This window comes from Nicotiana tomentosiformis, chromosome 4 (genome assembly GCF_000390325.3).
Source record: "Nicotiana tomentosiformis chromosome 4, ASM39032v3, whole genome shotgun sequence".
Classification (NCBI taxonomy): domain Eukaryota; kingdom Viridiplantae; phylum Streptophyta; class Magnoliopsida; order Solanales; family Solanaceae; genus Nicotiana; species Nicotiana tomentosiformis.
The window spans coordinates 789,255-809,918 of NC_090815.1; the positions used below are offsets into that span (position 1 = coordinate 789,255).

At 32.7% G+C, this 20,664-nt stretch overlaps 2 protein-coding genes across 6 annotated transcripts; both read right to left on the reverse strand.

The window, feature by feature from the left end:
* Positions 1-5,311: 5,311 nt before the first annotated feature.
* Positions 5,312-11,023, reverse strand: LOC104114319 (dihydroneopterin aldolase 1-like). 5 transcript variants are annotated; one of them, XM_009624735.4, is made up of 3 exons: positions 10,763-11,023; positions 7,597-7,789; positions 5,312-5,691 (listed from the first exon to the last, which is right to left on the reverse strand). In XM_009624735.4, the coding sequence occupies exons 1-3, from the start codon at positions 10,779-10,781 to the stop codon at positions 5,493-5,495; spliced, it is 411 nt and encodes a 136-aa protein (XP_009623030.1). In that variant the 5' UTR covers positions 10,782-11,023; the 3' UTR covers positions 5,312-5,492. The 5 variants fall into 5 exon arrangements, with proteins under 5 accessions (XP_009623030.1, XP_009623026.1, XP_009623028.1 ...); XM_009624731.4 differs by having other exon boundaries at positions 7,597-7,803; positions 10,763-10,907; XM_009624733.4 differs by having other exon boundaries at positions 7,597-7,795; positions 10,763-10,897.
* Positions 11,024-15,477: 4,454 nt separating this feature from the next.
* LOC104114318 (protein EARLY RESPONSIVE TO DEHYDRATION 15) lies at positions 15,478-18,471 on the reverse strand. Its single transcript, XM_009624730.4, has 3 exons — positions 18,361-18,471; positions 16,267-16,638; positions 15,478-15,915 (listed from the first exon to the last, which is right to left on the reverse strand). The coding sequence occupies exons 2-3, from the start codon at positions 16,604-16,606 to the stop codon at positions 15,767-15,769; spliced, it is 489 nt and encodes a 162-aa protein (XP_009623025.1). The 5' UTR covers positions 16,607-16,638; positions 18,361-18,471; the 3' UTR covers positions 15,478-15,766.
* Positions 18,472-20,664: the final 2,193 nt, after the last annotated feature.

The window sequence follows — 20,664 nt, forward strand, 5'->3', positions numbered from 1 at the left end:
CCAAGTCGGGATCTAATATACGAAAACTTCAATCTCCGTAAATAAATTGATTACGGAGTCCGATTCAAGTTCTAAAACAACAATGGTATAATCTATAGCAAACACTTTTTTTTTTTTTTGGGGGGGGGGGGGTAGGTAGATCTTCTTTCCTTGATGAATACAAAAAAGAAATTAATATTTTCTCAAAAATATTGTTATTATCATTAAAATCTGAATTATTTTCTTTACGTGTATATAAGTTTTATTATTAATACGGGACACACGTGCAACACACGTACTCTAAAATTAGTTATATTAAAAGCACGAAGGCACTTAGCGAAATGTGGTTCGCCTTTTTTACCCTTTAAAAATAACTTTTACAATAGACAAAATTATAATTTAAGTTACTTTTCTAATATTTAGGACTTTGAAATCAATAAAAAATTATATATTAAATATAAGAAGTCCTAATATTTAGGAATTTAAAATCAATGAGTATTACCTTATATATCGTACTATTTGAAAATAAAACCTTTGTGCAATACGTAAAACCAATATAAAAATGAACTTATATGGTAAATTCAATTGATTTCTGTCACGATCCGAAATTTCCATCTTCGGGACCGTGATGGCGCCTAACATTTCACTTGCTAGGCAAGCCAACACTAGAATAATATAATCTATTTTAAAATAATTTTTAAATTTATTAATAACAAAAAAACAAATGAGGAAGTAAAGTCTAAAATATAGTGGATAATTCATAAAAATAACGGAGTCTAAATACCATCCCAGAATTTGGTGTCACAAGTGCACGAGCTTCTAGAATAATACAAATAAAGGTCTGAATAAAATAAAATTGTCTGAAAACAAACACACAGCTAAAGTAAAGTAGACGGGGACTGCAGAACTGCGGACGCCGTGCAGTATTACCTCAAGTCTCCTCTGGTAGTTGAAATCCGAGTAAGTCTATGGTACGCCACTGGGACCAACTCTAAAATCTGCACAAGAAGTGCAGAGTGTAGTATCAGTATAACCGACCTTATGTATTGGTAAGCGCTAAGCCTAACATCGACGAATTAGTAACGAGGCTAAGGCATGTCACTTACATTAACCTGTACGCAATATTAGTAACAACAACAACAAATAATAAAAATAAATCATGTAACTCATTTATAATAGTTGAAGCCAACTCAGCAGTCATAACCAATTATTATTTCAACCAATTTCCGTTGCAGCGTGCAAACCGCTCCCACAATATATTCATTTTCAATCCTCCAATATATTTATTTTAATCAAGTATATATATAGACTTTTAAATAAATCTGTTGCGGCGTGCAATCCGATCCCCCAATATAGACTTTTAAATAAGTTTGTTGCGGTGTGCAATCCGATCCCCCAATATAGACTTTTACTTTCATTTCCGTTGCGGTGTGCAACCCATTCCCCCAATATAACTTTTACAACTCAAAAATGTAATAAACATTACTCCAATAAATACCACGTCCAATGAGAAACTATTAAGAATCAAGGCACACAATAATTATAATTTATTTATGAACAAATAATGACAATTAGCAATTAATTATAAAAATCGTGAAGAAAATAGGCAGTTTAATATTTGGTATGCTAAATGTCAAATAACAATTAAGACACATAAATCAAATAGCATGTAAAAATTATTGCAAGAATTCAAGAATTAATATTTGGTAAAGAATAGGAGAGAAGCAATTATTATAACAATTAATTCGTGTCTTAGAACAATTTATGATTTTCAAATAATTATGCAAACAATTAATTTGACGACGTATAGACACTCGTCACCTCGCCTATACGTCGTTCACATGCATTTCACATAACAAATAATTTAAGGGTTCTATTCCCTCAAGTCAAAGTTAACCACGACACTTACCTCGCTTTGAAAATTCTAATAAATTATTCGACCATAGCTTTTCCTTTTAAATTTGTTTCCAAAAGCGTCAAATCTATTCACAAACAATTCGATATACTCAATACGAATCATAGGAATTAATTCCATATGAATTTACTAATTTTTCTGATAAAATTAGAAATTCATTTAAATATTCGACAGTGGGGCGCACATCTCAAATCCCGGAAAAACTAGCGAAATCCGAACACCCCTTCCGCTACGAGTTCAACCATACAAAAATTATCCAATTTCGGTGTCAAATGGACATTCAAATCTTAAATTTTCGTTTTTGGAAGATTTTATAAAAATCTGATTTTTCTTCCATAAATTCACGGATTCATGATGTAAATGAGTATGGAATCATGAAATATAATCAATATAGGATAAGAAACACTTACCCCAATGTTTTTCCATAAAAATCGCCCAAGAATCGCCTTACCCGAGCTCAAAAATGAAAAATGGTTGAAAATGGGACGAATCCCATTTTCCAGAACTTAAGTTCTGTTTCTTAGATTTTTACCTTATGCGATCGCGTACAATGCTTCGCGATCGCGAAGCACATTTTTGGCTGCCCAACTTTTTGCTCTACGCGAACACGTAAAACACCATGCGAATGCTTTGACTCACTGACTTACTCGATCGCGAACGACCTCACGCGATCGCGATGAGTAAAGCGCGTGGCTCAGCTTTAGCCTCTTTAACTCTACGCGAACGCGACCTTGGCCATGCGTTCGTGAAGCACAACTTCACACTCCTACGCGATCGCGTCCTCAAATTCGCGAACGCGAAGAACAACTTTGGATGGCCTCTCAGATTGCCTTACGCGATCGCGAACGACCTCACGTGATCGCGATGAGTAAAAATTCTGCAACAAAACACCAGAAATCTGGCATCTTCCTTTAGTCCAAAATGGCCCGTTGAGCATCCGAAAACTCACTCGAGCCCTCGGGGCTCCAAACCAAACATGCACTCAAGTCCTAAAATATTATACGAACTTACTCGCATGATCAAATCACCAAAATAACACCTAGAACTACGAATTGAACCCCAAATCGAATGAAATGTTTAAGAAAACTTTAAAACTTAGATTTTCACAACCGGACGTCCGAATCACGTCAAATCAACTCCGTTTCTCACCAAATTTGACAGACAAGTCATAAATATTATAGTAAACCTATACCGGGCTTCGGAACTAAAATATGGATCCGGTGTCAATAAATCCAACATTAGTAACTTCTTAAAAATTATTAAGCTTTCAAACTTTTAATTTTTCATCAAAATTCCATATCTCGGGCTAGGGACTTCGGAATTCGATTCCGGGCATATACCCAAGTCCCAAATCACGATGCGGACCTACCAAAACTGTCAAAATACTGATCCGAGTCTGTTTGCTCAAAATGTTGACCAAAGGCAACTCAGTTGAGTTTTAAAGCTCTATTTCACATTTTAATCCATTTTTCACATAAAAACTTTCCGAAAAATTTTACGGATTGCGCATGCAAGTCGAGGAATGATAAATAGTACTTTTCGAGGTCTTAAAATACAGAATTAATTATTAAATTTAAAGATGACATTTTGGGTCATCACAATTTCTAATTGCAAAATTGAAATATGGAGACATAAAGTCACATATTCCATTAAAATTATAGTACAATAATGTTTAAATTAAAATTATTTCAACGTAAACTAATTGAATTTATATTTAAAAATTCTTATATTAATCATACAAAATAATTAATCCATGTTCAATTAAGTACCCAAAATAATTATTTGATATCATATTCAATCATATTAAACCGTACAAGCCTAAATTTATATTATAAAGTACGAAACCTCTATACGAAATGTTAATTGACCTTTTATCCGTTAAAAATAAATCTTATACTGAATAAAATTTTAATAAACATATTTTACTAATATTTAAGATCTTAAAATCTATTAGAATTTTATTTATTGAATCTTTTCTTATTTGAACTATGTAGGAAGTTCAAATATTTAGGAATTAAAAATAATTTATATAAAAAAAATATCTAAATTAAGTGAATTCAATAATTTGTTAATAGTAATTTATTCTTTCTATAAAATTTTCATATTTTAACAATACTTACTTTGCCCACATATGTTTAGACAAAGTTAGGTACTCCTATTATATATTTTTTTTGTTTCAACAACTAAAACTTCACTAAATGGGTAACGTTCAAACATTTGAATGGAGATAAATTGAGAAGACGTATGATTTAATTTTTTTAATATATGTTATTTGACAAATTTTTAAAGAATCATAATAAAAGTCTATACCATGTTTGTGTCTTCTCGCATGAACTTGAGAATAGCTTTTGGAAAAAAAATCAGAATTGTTTTTTAAATCTTCAAGGGCTATTTGTTTTTACCGAAACCAAAAAAGAAAGTATGATAATTTGTGAAATTAAACATAAAATGATTGAGGACTTTCATGAACACATTTTTTTCTTTTATTGTGTTAGCTATATATGATCAATATTCAACAATTTCATAAGCTTACACTTTATTTTATCACTCAAACGCAATTTATTTTTTAAATCTGTAAGTTTCTTACAAAAAAATTACTCATTGAGATGAAAAAACATGCGCAACGCGCGTACACTAAGACTAGTTATATTAAAAGCATAAAAATCTTAACGAAATATTATTGACCAAAATTGTAATTTAATTATTTTCTTAATATATAGATCTTTGAAATCAATTAAAATTTTCTATCATTATACTTTTTTCTTATTTGAACTACGTAGAAACTCCTAATATTCAGAAATTTAAAATCAAATAAACTACAGTTATACAAACTCTTTTCTTATAATTGTGTAAAATAATATGTTACAACTTACTTCCTCCTATGGGTGCTTTGAATGAAAAGAAATATGAAGGAACCACGAATAAACATACAAATTCATTCTCTTCTTAGTTTATTTGGTAACAACACTTGCTTTTGCTTGTTCTAATTCTTGAAAGTTATTGCCATTGTGATCGAATAGTTTTATGTTTAACTGCTATTTTGTGTTAAACTATAGTTATAGAGATGGTGATGCACTCTTAATTTGAATATGAAGGCTTTGATATGTATAAACTCACTGTTGAACAAAATTCTGCTCTCTGATATGTTATCATTTTAACGAGTCAAAAGCAGTTTTGCTAAACGCACAAATGCCTTGACATTGTGATCGTTTCCCTGGGACCAAAAATGCATGGAGTATAGCACTGTACCGCGAGAGTGCTCATACTCTCACTAGCACAGGTACAAGGTAATTCTACCTACCAAGACTGATGCAGATGAGAAGAAGTCACCTAACAGACAGGAAACGGCCACTCTTGGGTGCTCATGTGATGAAGTAACCATATATAAGAGAACCAAATTCAAGTACCCAACAACGCTTTGTGGTGAAATTGCAGGCCTCTACTGAAGCAGAAATCCAGATAGTTTTTAATAACAAGAGCAAATGCAGATGGAAAAGATTCTAAACACTAAACATGAAAAGGAACTAGCTTTCAACAACGGTTATTGAACAACAGGATTTAGAATTACAAAAATTAATACAAGCAATAAGACGGGGTTTTAACCATCAAGACCTCTGTGTCTGATGATCTCGACACCTAAGTAGTCAACAGATCCTTGAACAGCCACATGCGGCTTCCCAACTTGAACACGAACAGCAGATACCTGTGGATACTTGTCGAGCGTTATAGATGCTATGAGCTCAGCCACCTTCTCTAGAAGTTTTCTAGGTGGACCCTCCACAATCTCTTTCACTATTCTGCCAATTCTCAGATGAAAATGATATCAAGGCAATATCATGCCAAAATAACCATAACGATCAACAGAGAAAATTCAGTGAGAAAATCATCTGATGTTCGATTCAGTTCTTGTGTCAGTTAAGTTTGGTGGTTATTTCTCAAGTCTACATATCTTAGTCTTAAAGCAGCCTGTCTTAGCTAAGCAAACCTAGAGTACTAGATCAAGTCAACATCATTTCCGTTAGCAGCATACATTACATAGCCAAAGGGAAGGTGGTTTTCGCCTTGGCTAACGAAGCTAGATAACTAGAGCAGGGAAATTCTTAGCATTTTGGTTCCTTCTAAATAAGTTCATTTTTTCAAATGGGGTTCCCACATATTATTTGAAGCTCGATTGCAAGTCATACACTGCAGAACGTAGAAGAGTGCCAAAAGGTCATCAAGCTTGTTAAGAAGGGTAAAGAAGTAGTGTCCAACTTCTCTCGATGCCCTGACGCTATGACAAACCATTATGAACCAACAAAAGACTACCAGATAGCTACATGTAATCATCAGTGATGTTAACCAAAGCCGACCACAGGATACTTAACCCTCTTTCCTCCTCAATCTGGACAATGCCCCTCTCAAATTACCGTCTACCAGAAGAAAGTTGCATTCTAGCAAGGTGTGAAGGAAACAAAGGGAAAATGTCACTTTCTTTTTATCTTCACCATCTTCTCCCAAGAAAATACATGACACCTCGGAAAAGTCCCAAAACCAAAAATAGTTCTACAGCTTATGCCAAGTAAGACCTGAACTTTATCAGGTTTGCATAGTATGATAGAGATTCAACCCTTTCTCCTAGCGGTCAAAAAAGTAATTAATGTTACTTGCTTCTTACATATCTATAAGGAACAAAAATGAAATAAAACACGACTACTTCATCTAAAACACTAGAGGATACGTCAAGTAGAATTCCAACAAATAGATACAGTAAATCCCCTTCTATTGGAAACAATCTCTCTATCCTCACAACTCACAAGGTAGGGGGGGTAAGGTCTGCATACACACTACCCTCCCCAGACCCCACAGTATGGGATATTACTGAGTATGTTGTTGTTGTTGTTGTTGTAGATACAGTAAATCCCCATGTCGCACTCATCATATTTCCTTCCCGGTAGTAGATCAACGTAATCCCAAACTGAAAAAGATTGCTTCAAGAAGAATTGTTTTTTTTTCTTCCTATTTTGATGAACTATTCTACACAATAATATTTCATCTAGCCTAGAAAACGAGAGCTTTGACGATAAAGAACAAATAGGGGAGAAGTCCCAGTTTGGACTAAACAAACAGGATTAGGTACGGGTTCCTGCTGTGACTTCAAAATACCAATACAAAGGTGTGGATATATCTATTGCCCGCTGACCCTTCTCCTCTCCCCTTCCCAGAGAATTTATGGGTTCTACCTTTTCTTTTCCTTTATGTTGCGGATATCCATCAAGTGACATGATTCTTTTTATAAAGCTATCAAGTGACATGATATACACTAAATGGCTCCAAAGGAAAAAACAAAAATCTTCTAGCATAATGACAAGAACAATTTCCCAAAGACAACGTATGACTGAATTTTCTACAGTTACTTAGCAACAAGGAATTGCGTCACGGCAACAACGGATGCTACTTTAAATGAAATACATTCTTACTATGAGAGTTTGTTAATGATAAAAAATTGTCAAAAATTAAATTTTCATATGTTTGTTTCTATTTGTTTAATTCAATTTACCCACAGGGAGACTGCTGAATCATCATATCTTTCTATCTATAGATAACACTTCCCATTTTAGGAACAAAACAATGAATTTTCAATCGATAAAGTGAGCGATAGAGCCTTAATTGTAAAACCCCCGGTTAGTAAAAAATGAAGCACAATTGCAATCATCACTCACTTGTATATATCTGTGTAACTTAGAGTATCTGACAAGCAGTCAGATTTACCAGCTGGCCGAAGATCCATCCAAGCATCAACATCCACCAGGAACTTCTGCCCCAGCTTCGTCTCTTCTGGCTTCACCCCATGATATCCATGGAACTTTAAACCCCTCAGGACAAGCTTGTCTCCTTTTGGTATATCCATGTGACCTGTCACTGATCCTCTTAAAAATGAAATAAAGAGCAGGCCATTTGAATCAATTATGTACATGTAATTTCGTGTGTAGCTGCCTTAAAGCAGTTCTAAAACAATTGAAATAAAGCGCCTACTCAACAGTTTGTATCCATATCTTAACTTCCTATCAATAATCATATAGGTCTGAAAAGAATTGCAGGGCACAAATAATGCAACAAAGTTTGAATTTTTGCAGTCTTGCGACTTGCAGTATTTTGAGGACTTGGGAAGTTCAAATGATCTTCAAACAACAGCTTCTGATAAATTCAATTCTTAGTTTGGCATTAAATACTCATTGGTGTATATAAGCATATCTTATCAGGCTCGACTTGTATATATAAACTAACGTATATCAGGCTCTACTTGTATATATAAACTAACGTATATCAGGCTCTACTTAGAAAATTTACTCTTAGAAACCTTGTATGTCGTGATAAATGCATAGACGATATTCACTCACAAATCTAGAGACTACTTAAAAAGTTCGTCAATTTGCAACTTTCTAATAAGGTTAACACAAAGACAACAAGCGTGATGCAGACCGGGATACTAGTCTTAATAGGAAATAAACTTTAAAAAAAATGACAAAATCAAGCATGTTTCATTAATAAGAGTGAAAAAGCTATAAGTAATAACACTGCCTTCGTCCCATAATTATGGGATCCAGAATAGAAGGGTCAAAATATATATTCTTCAGGTTGTAAACTGATTCCTTTATCTTTTCAGAAATAAAGATTACACAATAAAATAAAAATTTTGTATAACATACAGTCAAAGAGAATTTCATTCCAAATAGTAGCAAGTCATGTAAATTGGGACAAAGGAAGTAATTCCATATAGCATTTCTAACAAAGGACTCAGAATGCCTTCCATTATTATAAAAACTTTGGAACATTACCCTCAATTCTTTACATCCAGACAAGTTCTAAGCAAACAGAAACAGAAAAAAAGGGGTGGGTTAGGCGCGCGCAACAGGTTTGAATGTGCAAACAAAAGCCTCGTATTTAAGTAAAAAAAAGTAGAGGAGCGAGTCCATTGTCCATCGAGTTTCACATCGTGCGTCACTAGCCCTCGAGAATTTCTCGGTTATACAATAACAACTAAACCTTAGTCCCAAACAAGTTGGGGTCGGCTATGAATCCTCATTGACAGCTCAATGAGGGTAAATGGGAGGGACAGTTCAGCATCTAAATTTCTCAACTTTTTTTAGCCCTTTTAAATTTGGACCAAAGAAGCATTTTTTAACTAAGAGTCTGTTTGGAAAGCCCTGTGTAATTACTAGGGTAGTAATTATACAGCCTGGTAATTACATAATATTGTAATTACAATGGCCTGTTTGTTTGTCATGATGTAATTATAGTGTAATTACATGTGTCATGTTTGGTTGTACAAGTGTAATTACATAGATAAATAAATATTTTTTTAAATTAACATGTAAATAATTTCACTGTGTGATAAATATTTCTATGTATAATAGATACTCCTTCCATTTCAATTTAGATGAGGTAGTTTGACTCGGCACGGAGTTTAAGAAAAAAGAAGAGACTTTTGAAATTTGTGGTTTTAAAAGCTAAAGGGGTAAAATCTTTGTGGGGCCATGGCATTTGTTTAGTTATAAAAGTTTCTCATTAAGGGTAAAATGGGTAAAATGAAGAGTTTAAAATTGAATTATTTCTAAATTTAGAAATGTGTCATTGATTTTGGAGACTAAAAGGAAAATAGTTCATCTAATTTGAAATGGAGGGAGTATTAAATATTATATATTACTCCCTCCGGTCCACAATAAGTGATTTTTTGGCCTTTTTTTGTGGTCTAAAATAAGTTATTTTTTCAGATTTCAAGAATGAATTAATTATTTTTTCCCTACATTGCCCTTGGAGTAAATAATGTTGGAGTATGTGTTAGGGGTGTTTATGTGAAGATATAGTAAAGGTTAATATGGTCAATTTCATTGCTAATTAATGTTAAAAAGTGGATTTCTTAATCTGTGTGAAAACATACAAAAAAATCACTTATCGTGGACAAGAGGGAGTATCATATATTAAAAATGCATATTCTTTTATAAGAAAATATATTATATAATTAAAGTACTGCATAATATCATAAAAATAATTGGTATCTTCCATATAAATAATATTATAACTTAAAAGAGAGCAATATAACTTTCAATAACAAATTAAAACTCTTTACCAACTCATGTGAATGTTATCACTCTTTTTTTTTCTTTTTTTTTAAATTATTCTTCTACCCAAATTTCACCCTTCTAAAATTGAAAGGTCAAAAATTCTAGTGCACAAAATCATAGCTCAAAGCCTCAAAGCAACGTGAAGTTAAGGAAATAAAAAAGTTCAATATGGAGATATCAAGAAAATATGAAATAAAAAAGGTAAAAAAAAAGGAACTTACCTGCTGTGAAAGTGCAGAAACATCGTTGATACGAAGTGAAGTTGAAATGCTCTGCCTTTTATCTTTTTTTGTTTCCCAGATGAATAATATAAATATTGAAAGAAAAAAAGGACGCGGAAAGATTCCCTAGTAATTACATTAATTACAACTAATTCTTTAATTTGAGACTGTAATTACTCCATCCCAATTCCACCCAATACCTCACCAACCAAGTAATTATTTGGTCAAACAAATATGCTCTAAGTCTAAATTACACCTAATTTCAATCCTCATATGGCTTTCCAAACATGCTCTAAATAAACACAGATATTTCAGTGTTGAAATATCAATACAACAAATTCTAATTCAATCACAAAAGGAATAGCTTTACATGGTCATATACCAAGAATCAATTGAAACCCACTTCACTAATCTAATTTGTTTGAACATTAAAGATTTTTTAAAGACCCACAAAAATAGTTTATATGAATGAGTATCAGATTTTGCATAAAATAAGGAAGAAGTAACTGTTGAAAACGAAGAGAAGATTTCAAAGTACTTACTGGTGCTGGGTAATGCCATGTATGGTTAAGTCAGAAAAGAAGCAAGAAAATTGCCTATATAGATAAGTTCTACACGACATGTGTTAGGCGTAAATCGCAATAAATAATGCGATTTATAAATCACAATAGTAATAGAAAATACGATTTCTAAATCGCAATATGCTATTTATAAATCACAATAAATGCTTTTTGTATTGACACTTTTGCCTTTATTTGACATTTCTGGTACTCAAACAACAACAACTGCCGAGCTAAAGTTACACTAACGGAGGTTTGGGAGAATAGCATAAAAAGAATATTATTTCACTAAATTTATTTTTTGATTTTTTATTTGGTGTCCGATATCTATCTTCGGAGCTATCTATTGAAAGGAGATTTCATTTTTAGGGATTGAAATCGAAATTTTTGGCTAAGAATCAAAGAAAAATCAATTAAACAATGGGTAAATTAAATATCAAGTTAGACTATGGGTGATTTGAGAATTTGACAAGTTAAACATACGGGTAAGTTGAGAATTGTACTAATGCAAGATATTTCCTTCGTAGCATTTTATGTGACGCTTCCTCCCATTCATTTTAAATGTGGTTATAATCAAATAAATTTAATTTAAAATACGTGGTATTTTAGAAAAATCAAGATGAAAACATTAGGGTTTTTTTTCCTTCAAAGCTATAAGATTTTCCAATAAATAATCCGTACAATTTTTAAAAATAAAATATGTCTTTGTTTATTTACAAGTATCTTCTAATAATTAACAATATTTTTAATAGATATGTAAAAATCGTAATTGATGCTTATTTGAATAAGACATAGTAGTGATTAACAGGACCCCAAATAATTAAAAAAACATAAGATTTTTTTTTTGAGAAGGTAACAAGTTTTATAAATTAAGTAGAAAAACCTTTAGCATAAAGATTATGCTAAAAGTTAAAGATAGTAACAAGACCCTCGAAAAATAGCAAAAACGCAGACCCATACTTGTGGTAGTTACAAAGACCCAATCATATCCACTATAGACTCTACATCCTCTACTAGAGTTTCTTTACACCAAAAGTGAAACAAAAATATACAATTCGTCTTGATCTTCTGTTCAGTGTTAGCTCTATCTTCAAAGCACCTTGAATTTCTCTCCAACCAAATTGTCCACCAAATACACGCTGGGATCAACCTCCACCAATGCTTCTGCCTTAGTATAATACCTGGGTCATTCCAGCAAGCTAACATTTATGCAGTTGTCCTAGGTATTGCCCATTTCACACCTTTCATACTCATGAAAAGATACCACAACCTACTAGTTACTTTGCAATATAAAAAGAGGTGGTTGTTTGTTTCAATCTCTTTTCCACACAAGAAACATTTGGAACACATAAGAATTCATCTCCTCATTAAACAGTCATGAGTTAGAACAACCTCTTTGACTACAAGCCAACAAAAATAAGCCACTTGAAAAGGGATTTTCACCTTCCAGATGTGCTTCCAGTACCATGTCACATTGTTCATGTGACCAAAGCTATTCAAGATTCCATATGCTAACTTTACAGTATATACTCCTCCGTTGTTTCTTTCCCAAATAAGTCTGTCCTTTTCTTCTATGATGCCCTTAAAACCATCCAACAATTTGTAGAATTCAATCACTCTTGTAACCTCCCAGTCATTGAGGAACCTTCTGAACGTAACGTTCCACCCCTGCATACTACATACCTCAGCCACAGTAGCTTGCGGTTGCTGTACTATAGTGAACAAATCTAGAAAAAGCCTCTTTAAGAGGTCCATTACCAATTAAATCATCATTTCAGAAAGAAGTTTTATTGTCATTCCCTACTTTGATTCTAACATTGCTGATAAATCCTGGCCATAAATTTTTAATTGACTTCTATACACTTATACCATAGGGTCCAGAAGCTCATGTTGTACACCACCTTCCATCTGCCCCATATTTTTCACATATAACCTTCTTCCATAAAGTTTGATCCTCCAGAGAAAATCTCCATAGCCACTTCATATGTAAACTCTTGTTATGTTGTCTCAAATTTCAGATTCCCAAACCTCCATCCCTCTTGCTTTTAAGCAAAGTGCTCCATTTTATCAAATTGTAGGCATTCTTCTCCTTTTTTCCCTTGCCATATAAATTTCCTCCTTAAAGCATCCACTTTTTTCTCAACTTTTACAGGAATTGGGAAAAGAGACATCATGCAAGTAGGAAGAGCATCTATCATATTATTGACTAAAGTAATCTTCCCTCCCAGAGAAAGATAATTTCCTTTCCATGTAGCAAGTTCCTTTTCACACCTCTCCAGCACCTCATTCTATAATTCTTGGGATCTAATTTTTGCTCCCAAGGGCATCCAGAGATTTCTCACTTGACAGCCTAGCACCCCTGCCAATCTTTGAATGTTGGTGACCTCATTAACTGTGTACACCTGTGACTTACTCCAGTTGACATGTAACCCTGAGACAACTTCAAAGACCGATAAGATCAACCTCAGATGTCTAACTTGCTCTTCTTTAGCATCACAGAACACCAAAGAATCATCCGCATAAAGCATATGAGTAATCTCCAGATTGCTACTAACATTATTCACTGCCTTGAAATCCCTTATCCACCTCTCCCGATTTGCCTTCTTAATCATACTATTCAGACCTTCCATTACAATTATAAAAAGGAAAGGAGACAGATGGTCTCCTTGCCTTAGCCCTCTCTGTGAAGAAAAGAAACCATCTGGAGAACCATTAACTAGAATGAAAAACTTAACAGTGTTGATGCAAAAAACCTATCCATTTGATCCACTTGCTTCCAAAGCCCATATTCTTTAGAGTTTTCAGCAAATAGTTTCAGTTTATATGGTCATATGCCTTCTCAATATCCAGTTTACCAAGGATCCCATGGATCTTACTTTTAACCCTGGAATCAATACATTCGTTTGCTATTAGGGTTGCATCCATGATTTGCCTACCTTTGATAAAAGCCATTTGTTGAGTGTCAACCAGTTTGTGAATGACTGTCTTCAATCTCTCTGTCAACACATTTGAAATGATCTTATACACACTAGTTATGAGACTTATAGGTCTATATTCTTTTAGTTCCATCGCCCTGGCCTTCTTTGGAATTAATGCTACATAAGTAACATTAAAACTCTTCTCAAACAATTGATGTGAGTGGAAGTTTTGAAAAGTAGTCATCAAATCTTCTTTCACCACATCCCAGCATTGGAATTTTTAAATTTTTGGACAAATAAAGCTATATAGAGAGGTAAAGTACCAACATGGCTTCCAACTTTTAAAGTTACCTTTACATACTATTTAATTTTTGGGTATATGTAGATTATACATTAATTATATATAATTATATATTTATTTTATTTTATTTAAACATATATTATACATTCATGATCCAACCACTACTTTTAGTTAAACTATGGATGGGCGATTATTGATGTTAATTCTTCAATTTTTTTAAAAATTATAGTGAAAGACACATTTTCTTTCATATCTCTCATTTATTATTGTAGATATAGCAAACTAACGCAAATTAAATCATAACTTTGTCCACTTCTAGGATTAGGGGTGGCAAAATGGTTAAAAGAAAAAAATAGTTAGTCACCTATATTATTCACTAAAAATGGGTTGGATAATAAATTTTTTAAAAATAGGTCAAATGTGGATAAGAACCATATTATCCATTTAGAAAATGGATAACCAATGGATAACAAATGAGTTTAATTTTTACATTTATAAGACCTCAAATTGGGGGTCCTCAAGTTTGATAGACTAAAAATTCTTCCAAAAGTGTTCATATTCATGAAGCCATGGATAATAATATGGTTACACATTATCCGCCGGTTAATTCGTTTTTTATCCGTATTAAATATGAGTCGGGTCGATCGGATCAAATAATTTATTCGTTTATTTATTAATTATTTTCGATACCCGTTTTCGACCCGTCCCATCTCCAATCATACCCGCCCATTTGCCAAGTTGGCTCGACGTACTAATGTTTATTGTCAATGGAAATAGAGACAAATGTGGTATCACTATCATATCTTGCTTTAATACAATTAATTCAGACCAAAACCTGAATTTCCCACTTGGCCCAAACACACAGGTGGCTTTTGGATTCTTCCTAGCTAGTGCTCAATCAATGATGGGATATCTTTACCTAATGTAGCTTTCCCCTAAGGTGATCTTTTAGACTTTTTCAAAGAAACAATCATGTCTATAATCTTGGAAAAATATTCACACAGTAAAAATTTAACCACATTCCATATTTATAATAAAGTAAGATACATTCAAAAAAATTCTTCTCTGTTTTCGTGTTACTTTTGTGTTGTCAAACAAGAATTAAGTAATACATAGACATTAGGATAATGTGAATCAATTTGAAAAGAAAAAAAAACTTAATTTTATTTATTTGCTTTCACATATTTGGTATAGTTAGCTCAACAATCAATTAATCTGTTGACACATTGACCAAACTGACATTGACACATGGCCAAGACAGTATTGCACAAATACCAAACTTGACAGAGACCTAATATTGTTTCATGATTTGAAATCAAAACAACCTAAAATATAGATATTTTAAATTTTTTACTCTCTATGGCCAGCATTTGTATTTTCATATGTTCAGATCTCGTTGTGCCCCAAAGGCTAAAAATGAGAGGAAATGCAGAAGAAGAAGCTCTTTTTGCAATTTTGTGGATCATCACCTCAGGAAATACAACACAAAGACGCTCTTTTTGCAATTTTGTCAACTGATTTTTACATTTTTTCCCTTTTTAACAGTTTTGCTGTTTACAAGTTAAAAACTGAACAAAAGATACTAAAACTATGAACAAGGCTAGATACAAAAGGTGCCACCTACCTTGCTCTATACAAAAGGTACCAGAAACTAAAGACTTAGAGACTCTCTCAACTGCTGCTTTGCGAAGAAGACTAAAAGCTGCAAATTAAGAACTGACATGCCCAAACTACAATCCAAGAGCTTTTGCTTAAGCTAAACTAAATTTAGCGAGGCTGCTGGATGCGGCGAAGGCTGTTCTTTGGGCTAACAATCTTTGCTGGCTTCTCATAGTACTTTGGTGGCTCAATAGGAGATTTTGGCCCCTTTGGAAAGCTCAGTGTTCGTACGAGTGCCTCAGAACCCTTGGGTAAACCTGTTAAGAGGGAAAATATGATTTAGGTATCATCATACAAGAATACTAGTGAGAACCAACGATACGAGTATCATTACATGAGGGCGGAGATAGTAAGGGGGTTCAATTGAATCGCATGGAAAGATTATATCGCGCAAATAGGGGATAAATGACTTTCTGTGGTCAGATATAAATTGTTGAACATTATGGTGTAGTGATAAAGCAGGTTCAAAAATTGAATAAAGTCACAGGTTGAAGTGACATTCTATTAGTATACTTTTGAATCTCCTCATAAATTTCTGGTTCCACCACAATTAAGACATACAATATTGTAAGATAATAGAGATGTTGTATAACATAATTGAAGCATACCATTGACACCATAGAGTGATGACTTGATTCCTTGTTGTTCACTTTCAGATGATTGGAGGAATTCTTCAAACTGAGCTTCCATGTTCAAAATATCTTCATCAACATCAAGATCAATATTTTCGGGAAGCAAGTCAGCAACATCATTTCCAGTGAAACCAAAAGTTTCATCGCCATATTCCTCTTCTTGATGCTGGCTCATCCAATAGTCATGGAACCATGTCGAAGTTGTCACCAAATTCCACCATTCGGGTGAAAAGTCCTCCACTTGGCGCACATAAGATGGGACGAAGAGGGGTGCATTCGGATTCAGTGTCGACCTTCCTCCTGAAACTAATGCCATTCTCCTTTCACCAAATTGTTACCTGAAGATGTCTGAACAAAGAATAAACCCAATAAATTAGTGCATACCACCAACTATGAGCACATAATCAAGCAAGTTTCAACTCAAACATTCAATTGTACAAGGATTGCAAAGATGTGCTGCATCTGATTCAATTACCAATAACTAGAATATTGAAAACTAAGTACTTTAGCAAAACTAATTAAAGAAGCATTTCACAGAACCAGATAAATACTCGCATTCTCTATTCTTAATGACAATTATAACTTAGTTTCAAATTTGGTATCAACTGAAAACATTTTAGCCTATGTTGCTTCGGCTCTCCAAATATGTAGCCGCATCCGTGTCGAATCCTCCAGAAATGCACTACTTTGGAGGATGAGCCCGAACAACATAGTTTTAGATAAATCAACTTACAACATATTCTACAGAAACTAATTTCAAATGTAATTAAACAATATATATAGCAGCATAGATACATCAAAACACCCCAAAAAGGGAAATAAAATAAAATAAACCACAACAAATCACCAGACTTAACCACTGGCCAAGTCAAGGTCAACCAATCAATGGAGAGTAATCCGAACTACAATCTATAATCATAGTTTCCTACCTTAAAGCCTTTTTAAAAAAATAAAAGCAACATGAAGAGAAGACTCAATTCAATTTTCAGTGAGACTTCCACTTCCAAGTCAAACTTCATACTCAACATATATACTTCACGAAAAAAAATCATAAATCAACACAAACAACTCATTGCACCCAAAATTCATTCATTTTCAGCAAAAAAATACATCAAATAAATTCAAAATTCAATAAAAATCCACTAACGGCTTCCGAGTCAAACTTCAAACTCATTAATATTTAACGACAAAAATGTTCTTAAATAAACACAAACAACTCATCGCACCCGAAGTTCAACCATTTTCAGCAAAAAAATACATCAAAATAATTCCACAAAGCGCTTCCAAGTCAAACTTCAAACTCATCAAATATACTTCATGATTGCAGAAAAACACTCATCAATCTACACAAACAACTCATCGCAACCAAAACTCAATTATTTAAAAAGTTCAAATTTCAAAATAATTCTATGCATCGCTTCCAAGTCAAACTTCATACTCATCAAACATACTTCGCAATCTCTAGAAAAAATGTTCATCTATCTACACAAAACAACTCATTAAATAAAAAAATGTCCGAAATTCATCACAACCAAAAATCAATCATTTTCAGCAAAAAAAATAAAATTTAAAATAAGATCAATCATTTTTCAGTAAGAACTTCTCACATCCAAGTCGAACTTCGCGATCGCTAGAAAGAGGTTCACCAATCAACACGAAACAACTCATCGCAACGAAATCATTCATTTTCAGCAAAATATACATAAATATTTTCTTATTTCAAAATAATTTTACAGATCGCTTACTTCGCAATCGCTAGAAAAATATGTTCATCAATCATTACAAAACAACTCATCGCAACAAAACCCAATCGTTTTCAGCAAAAAGTATATCAAAAAATTCAAGTTTCAAAACAACTCCAGAACAAAGTCAAACTTCATACTCATCAAATACACTTTATGATCGCTAAAAACATGGTCGTCGCAGGCAAAGAATCAATAAGTTTAAGCAAAAAACTCTTCAAAATATCCTAACTTCAAATATTTGAAAAGATCGGAGAACTAAAGGACGAAATCTATAATAAAAATCAAAAATTTAATCAGAAGCTACAAATGGCGATGTTTACAGTACCTTCGAAGTGAGAGAAAATATCTTTCAACTACAGGAACGACCCGTACAAGTATGAAGTCTTATCTCCAATGGAAGAAGGTTCTCTTATTTATAGGCAGAAATGCCGAGCCTATAAGGTTCGGAAACGAAGCTTAGGTTCGGTGAAGACCGAGGCAACCTACTGATTGACCTCCTTCAAGAATAAATAAAATTATAAAATTATATAAACTCCTAATTAATTAACTAATTTAAAAATTCTAGCTTCTATTTATCACCAAACGGCCACCCTCCACCAACAACATTACCCAGTAAAATCACACAAGAGAGATCTGAGAAGGATAATGTATATGCAGACCTTACCCTACTCCGAAGTAATAGAGAAGTTGTTTCTGATAGACATCGATTAAAAAGATGGAAAAAACGGCCACCATCCGAGTTGCCAAAACCCAAAATAATCGGTTTCCGGCTGCGCACTAATAGTTGAGTTTAATTTGCGTTTATTTCAATTATTTCACTGAATATTTCTCGCTAGTACGTATATAGTATATTTCTGTCCATCAAAATTTGAGTAGATAAAAAGAATTTAAGTAATCTCAATTTCAAACTAAAAAAAAAAAGAATTTTAGTATTGTTATATTGAGTCGTCCATATTATCTTTATCATTTTTTTTTTTAAAAAGGTTAACTAAAAAAGCGTATCCTTCTTTCTTCTAGTAATGACAATATTACAATAACAACATTTGTTGATTGATAGTGCGTGTGTAATGGTCTTCACGTTGTTGAATGCACTCAAAGTCTTGCAATCTATTTGTCAAATATTCAATTGGGAAAAATAATTTTTTGCTATGTAAGAGGATATCAGTAAGTCAATAATTTTTTAGATGAGTGAAAAAAAATTCGAAATAGGATAGTACTGCTTGACTACTTAAACCTGTAAATATTAGGCAATTATTTTTGAGTAGACATAGAAAGAATCTAGATTTAGTTTTACATGCTTCACTATTAATTCTTTTCTTTTTACTTTAAGGAGTATTTTACTTTATTATATGTTCTTTATATAGTTTTGCTTAGATGAAATGAAAAACACAATACGTTCTAAAAAGAATGGGCATTAGGCTTCTTGTGATTTTAACATTATTAATCATACAAAAGAATTACTACAAACACAAAATTACAAAATTGGGAATCACACATCTAAACTATAGAAAGTTCCGGAGAAAAAAAAACGATAGTGTTATTTGAGTTAACTTTTTTTATTTAATATTCGATATCCGAAATTCAGTAACTCGAATAATAATATGAATTTCCGTCAAGTGACCTACTAAGGGACACTCCTTACCGAGAAATTCTTTATTTCCGTGATTAATTTAAATTCAAGACTTCTGATTAAAGATGAGTTGATCATCACACATGTGTATTCTTTTATTCAAAGCATCATTGATAGAGGATGCATCTTCATTTAATAATTACATTATTTGATATTAAGGGATGAAGACAAACAAGATAGGTAGGTGATAGTTCTTGTCTGTGAAGAAACAGTACTTCTTCCGGTCCACGATAAGTGACCAATCTATTTTTTTAGTTTGGTTCAAAATAAGTATTCATTTACATAATCAAGAAAGAATTAATTTTATTTTTACAAAATTTACCCTTATTTACATATTTCAATGTGTCAATGTAACAATTAATTAAGATTAATTTAATAAATACATATGTTTTTGTGTAGCAGTTCGTATTTACTTAATGGGTGTGCAAATATAAAATGGTCATTTATTATGGATCGGAGGGAGTAATAAATAATTAAATATACTAGGTAAGGCTTGTGTATCATATTTCAAGCCAAATGATGCTTTATTTAATTTAAAGATTATCCTTATCAGTGACTACTGATATATCATTACGCAAAATACAGTGTATAAATAATGTATTATAAGTGCAAAACAAAAAAAACTATCCTGAAAACATGACTTAAGGAAATCATAGCTAAAAAATGGACTACAAAGTCTGATTATTATAGTAAAAGATATTTAGGAAATCACAGTAAAAAATTATGTTTGGCTAGTTTCCAGGAAGAACCAAAGGAAAGTTCACTGTCCATTTCCCGAGCTATTAAAAAAATAGTACTATAAAAACCATCACTTTTTTTTTTCCTTATTCATTAATTTTTCACCAGAAGAGGTATTGTTTAGATCTCTGTCATTGATTTGGATTAGGTAGAGTATTGGCCATGCGTTTGCTTATTTAAATTTCAAGTAAAATATTGAGATATTGTTTTAATGTATATTTATTTCAAATAAAACACCGCCGTCAAGAAATATGGTAAAAT

Bases quoted from the DNA above. Each gene is read 5' to 3' on its own strand.
- LOC104114319 (XM_009624731.4), bottom strand. From the start codon at position 10,842: ATGTCGTGTAGAACTTATCTATATAGGCAATTTTCTTGCTTCTTTTCT. The intron at 7,804-10,762 runs GTAAGTACTTTG...TTCATTTTTAAG, and splicing joins CATGGCATTACCCAGCACCA to AGGATCAGTGACAGGTCACA. The intron at 5,692-7,596 runs GTGAGTGATGAT...GAGAATTGGCAG, and splicing joins AGTTACACAGATATATACAA to AATAGTGAAAGAGATTGTGG.
- LOC104114318 (XM_009624730.4), bottom strand. From the start codon at position 16,606: ATGGCATTAGTTTCAGGAGGAAGGTCGACACTGAATCCGAATGCACCC. The intron at 15,916-16,266 runs GTATGCTTCAAT...CCCTCTTAACAG, and splicing joins ATCACTCTATGGTGTCAATG to GTTTACCCAAGGGTTCTGAG.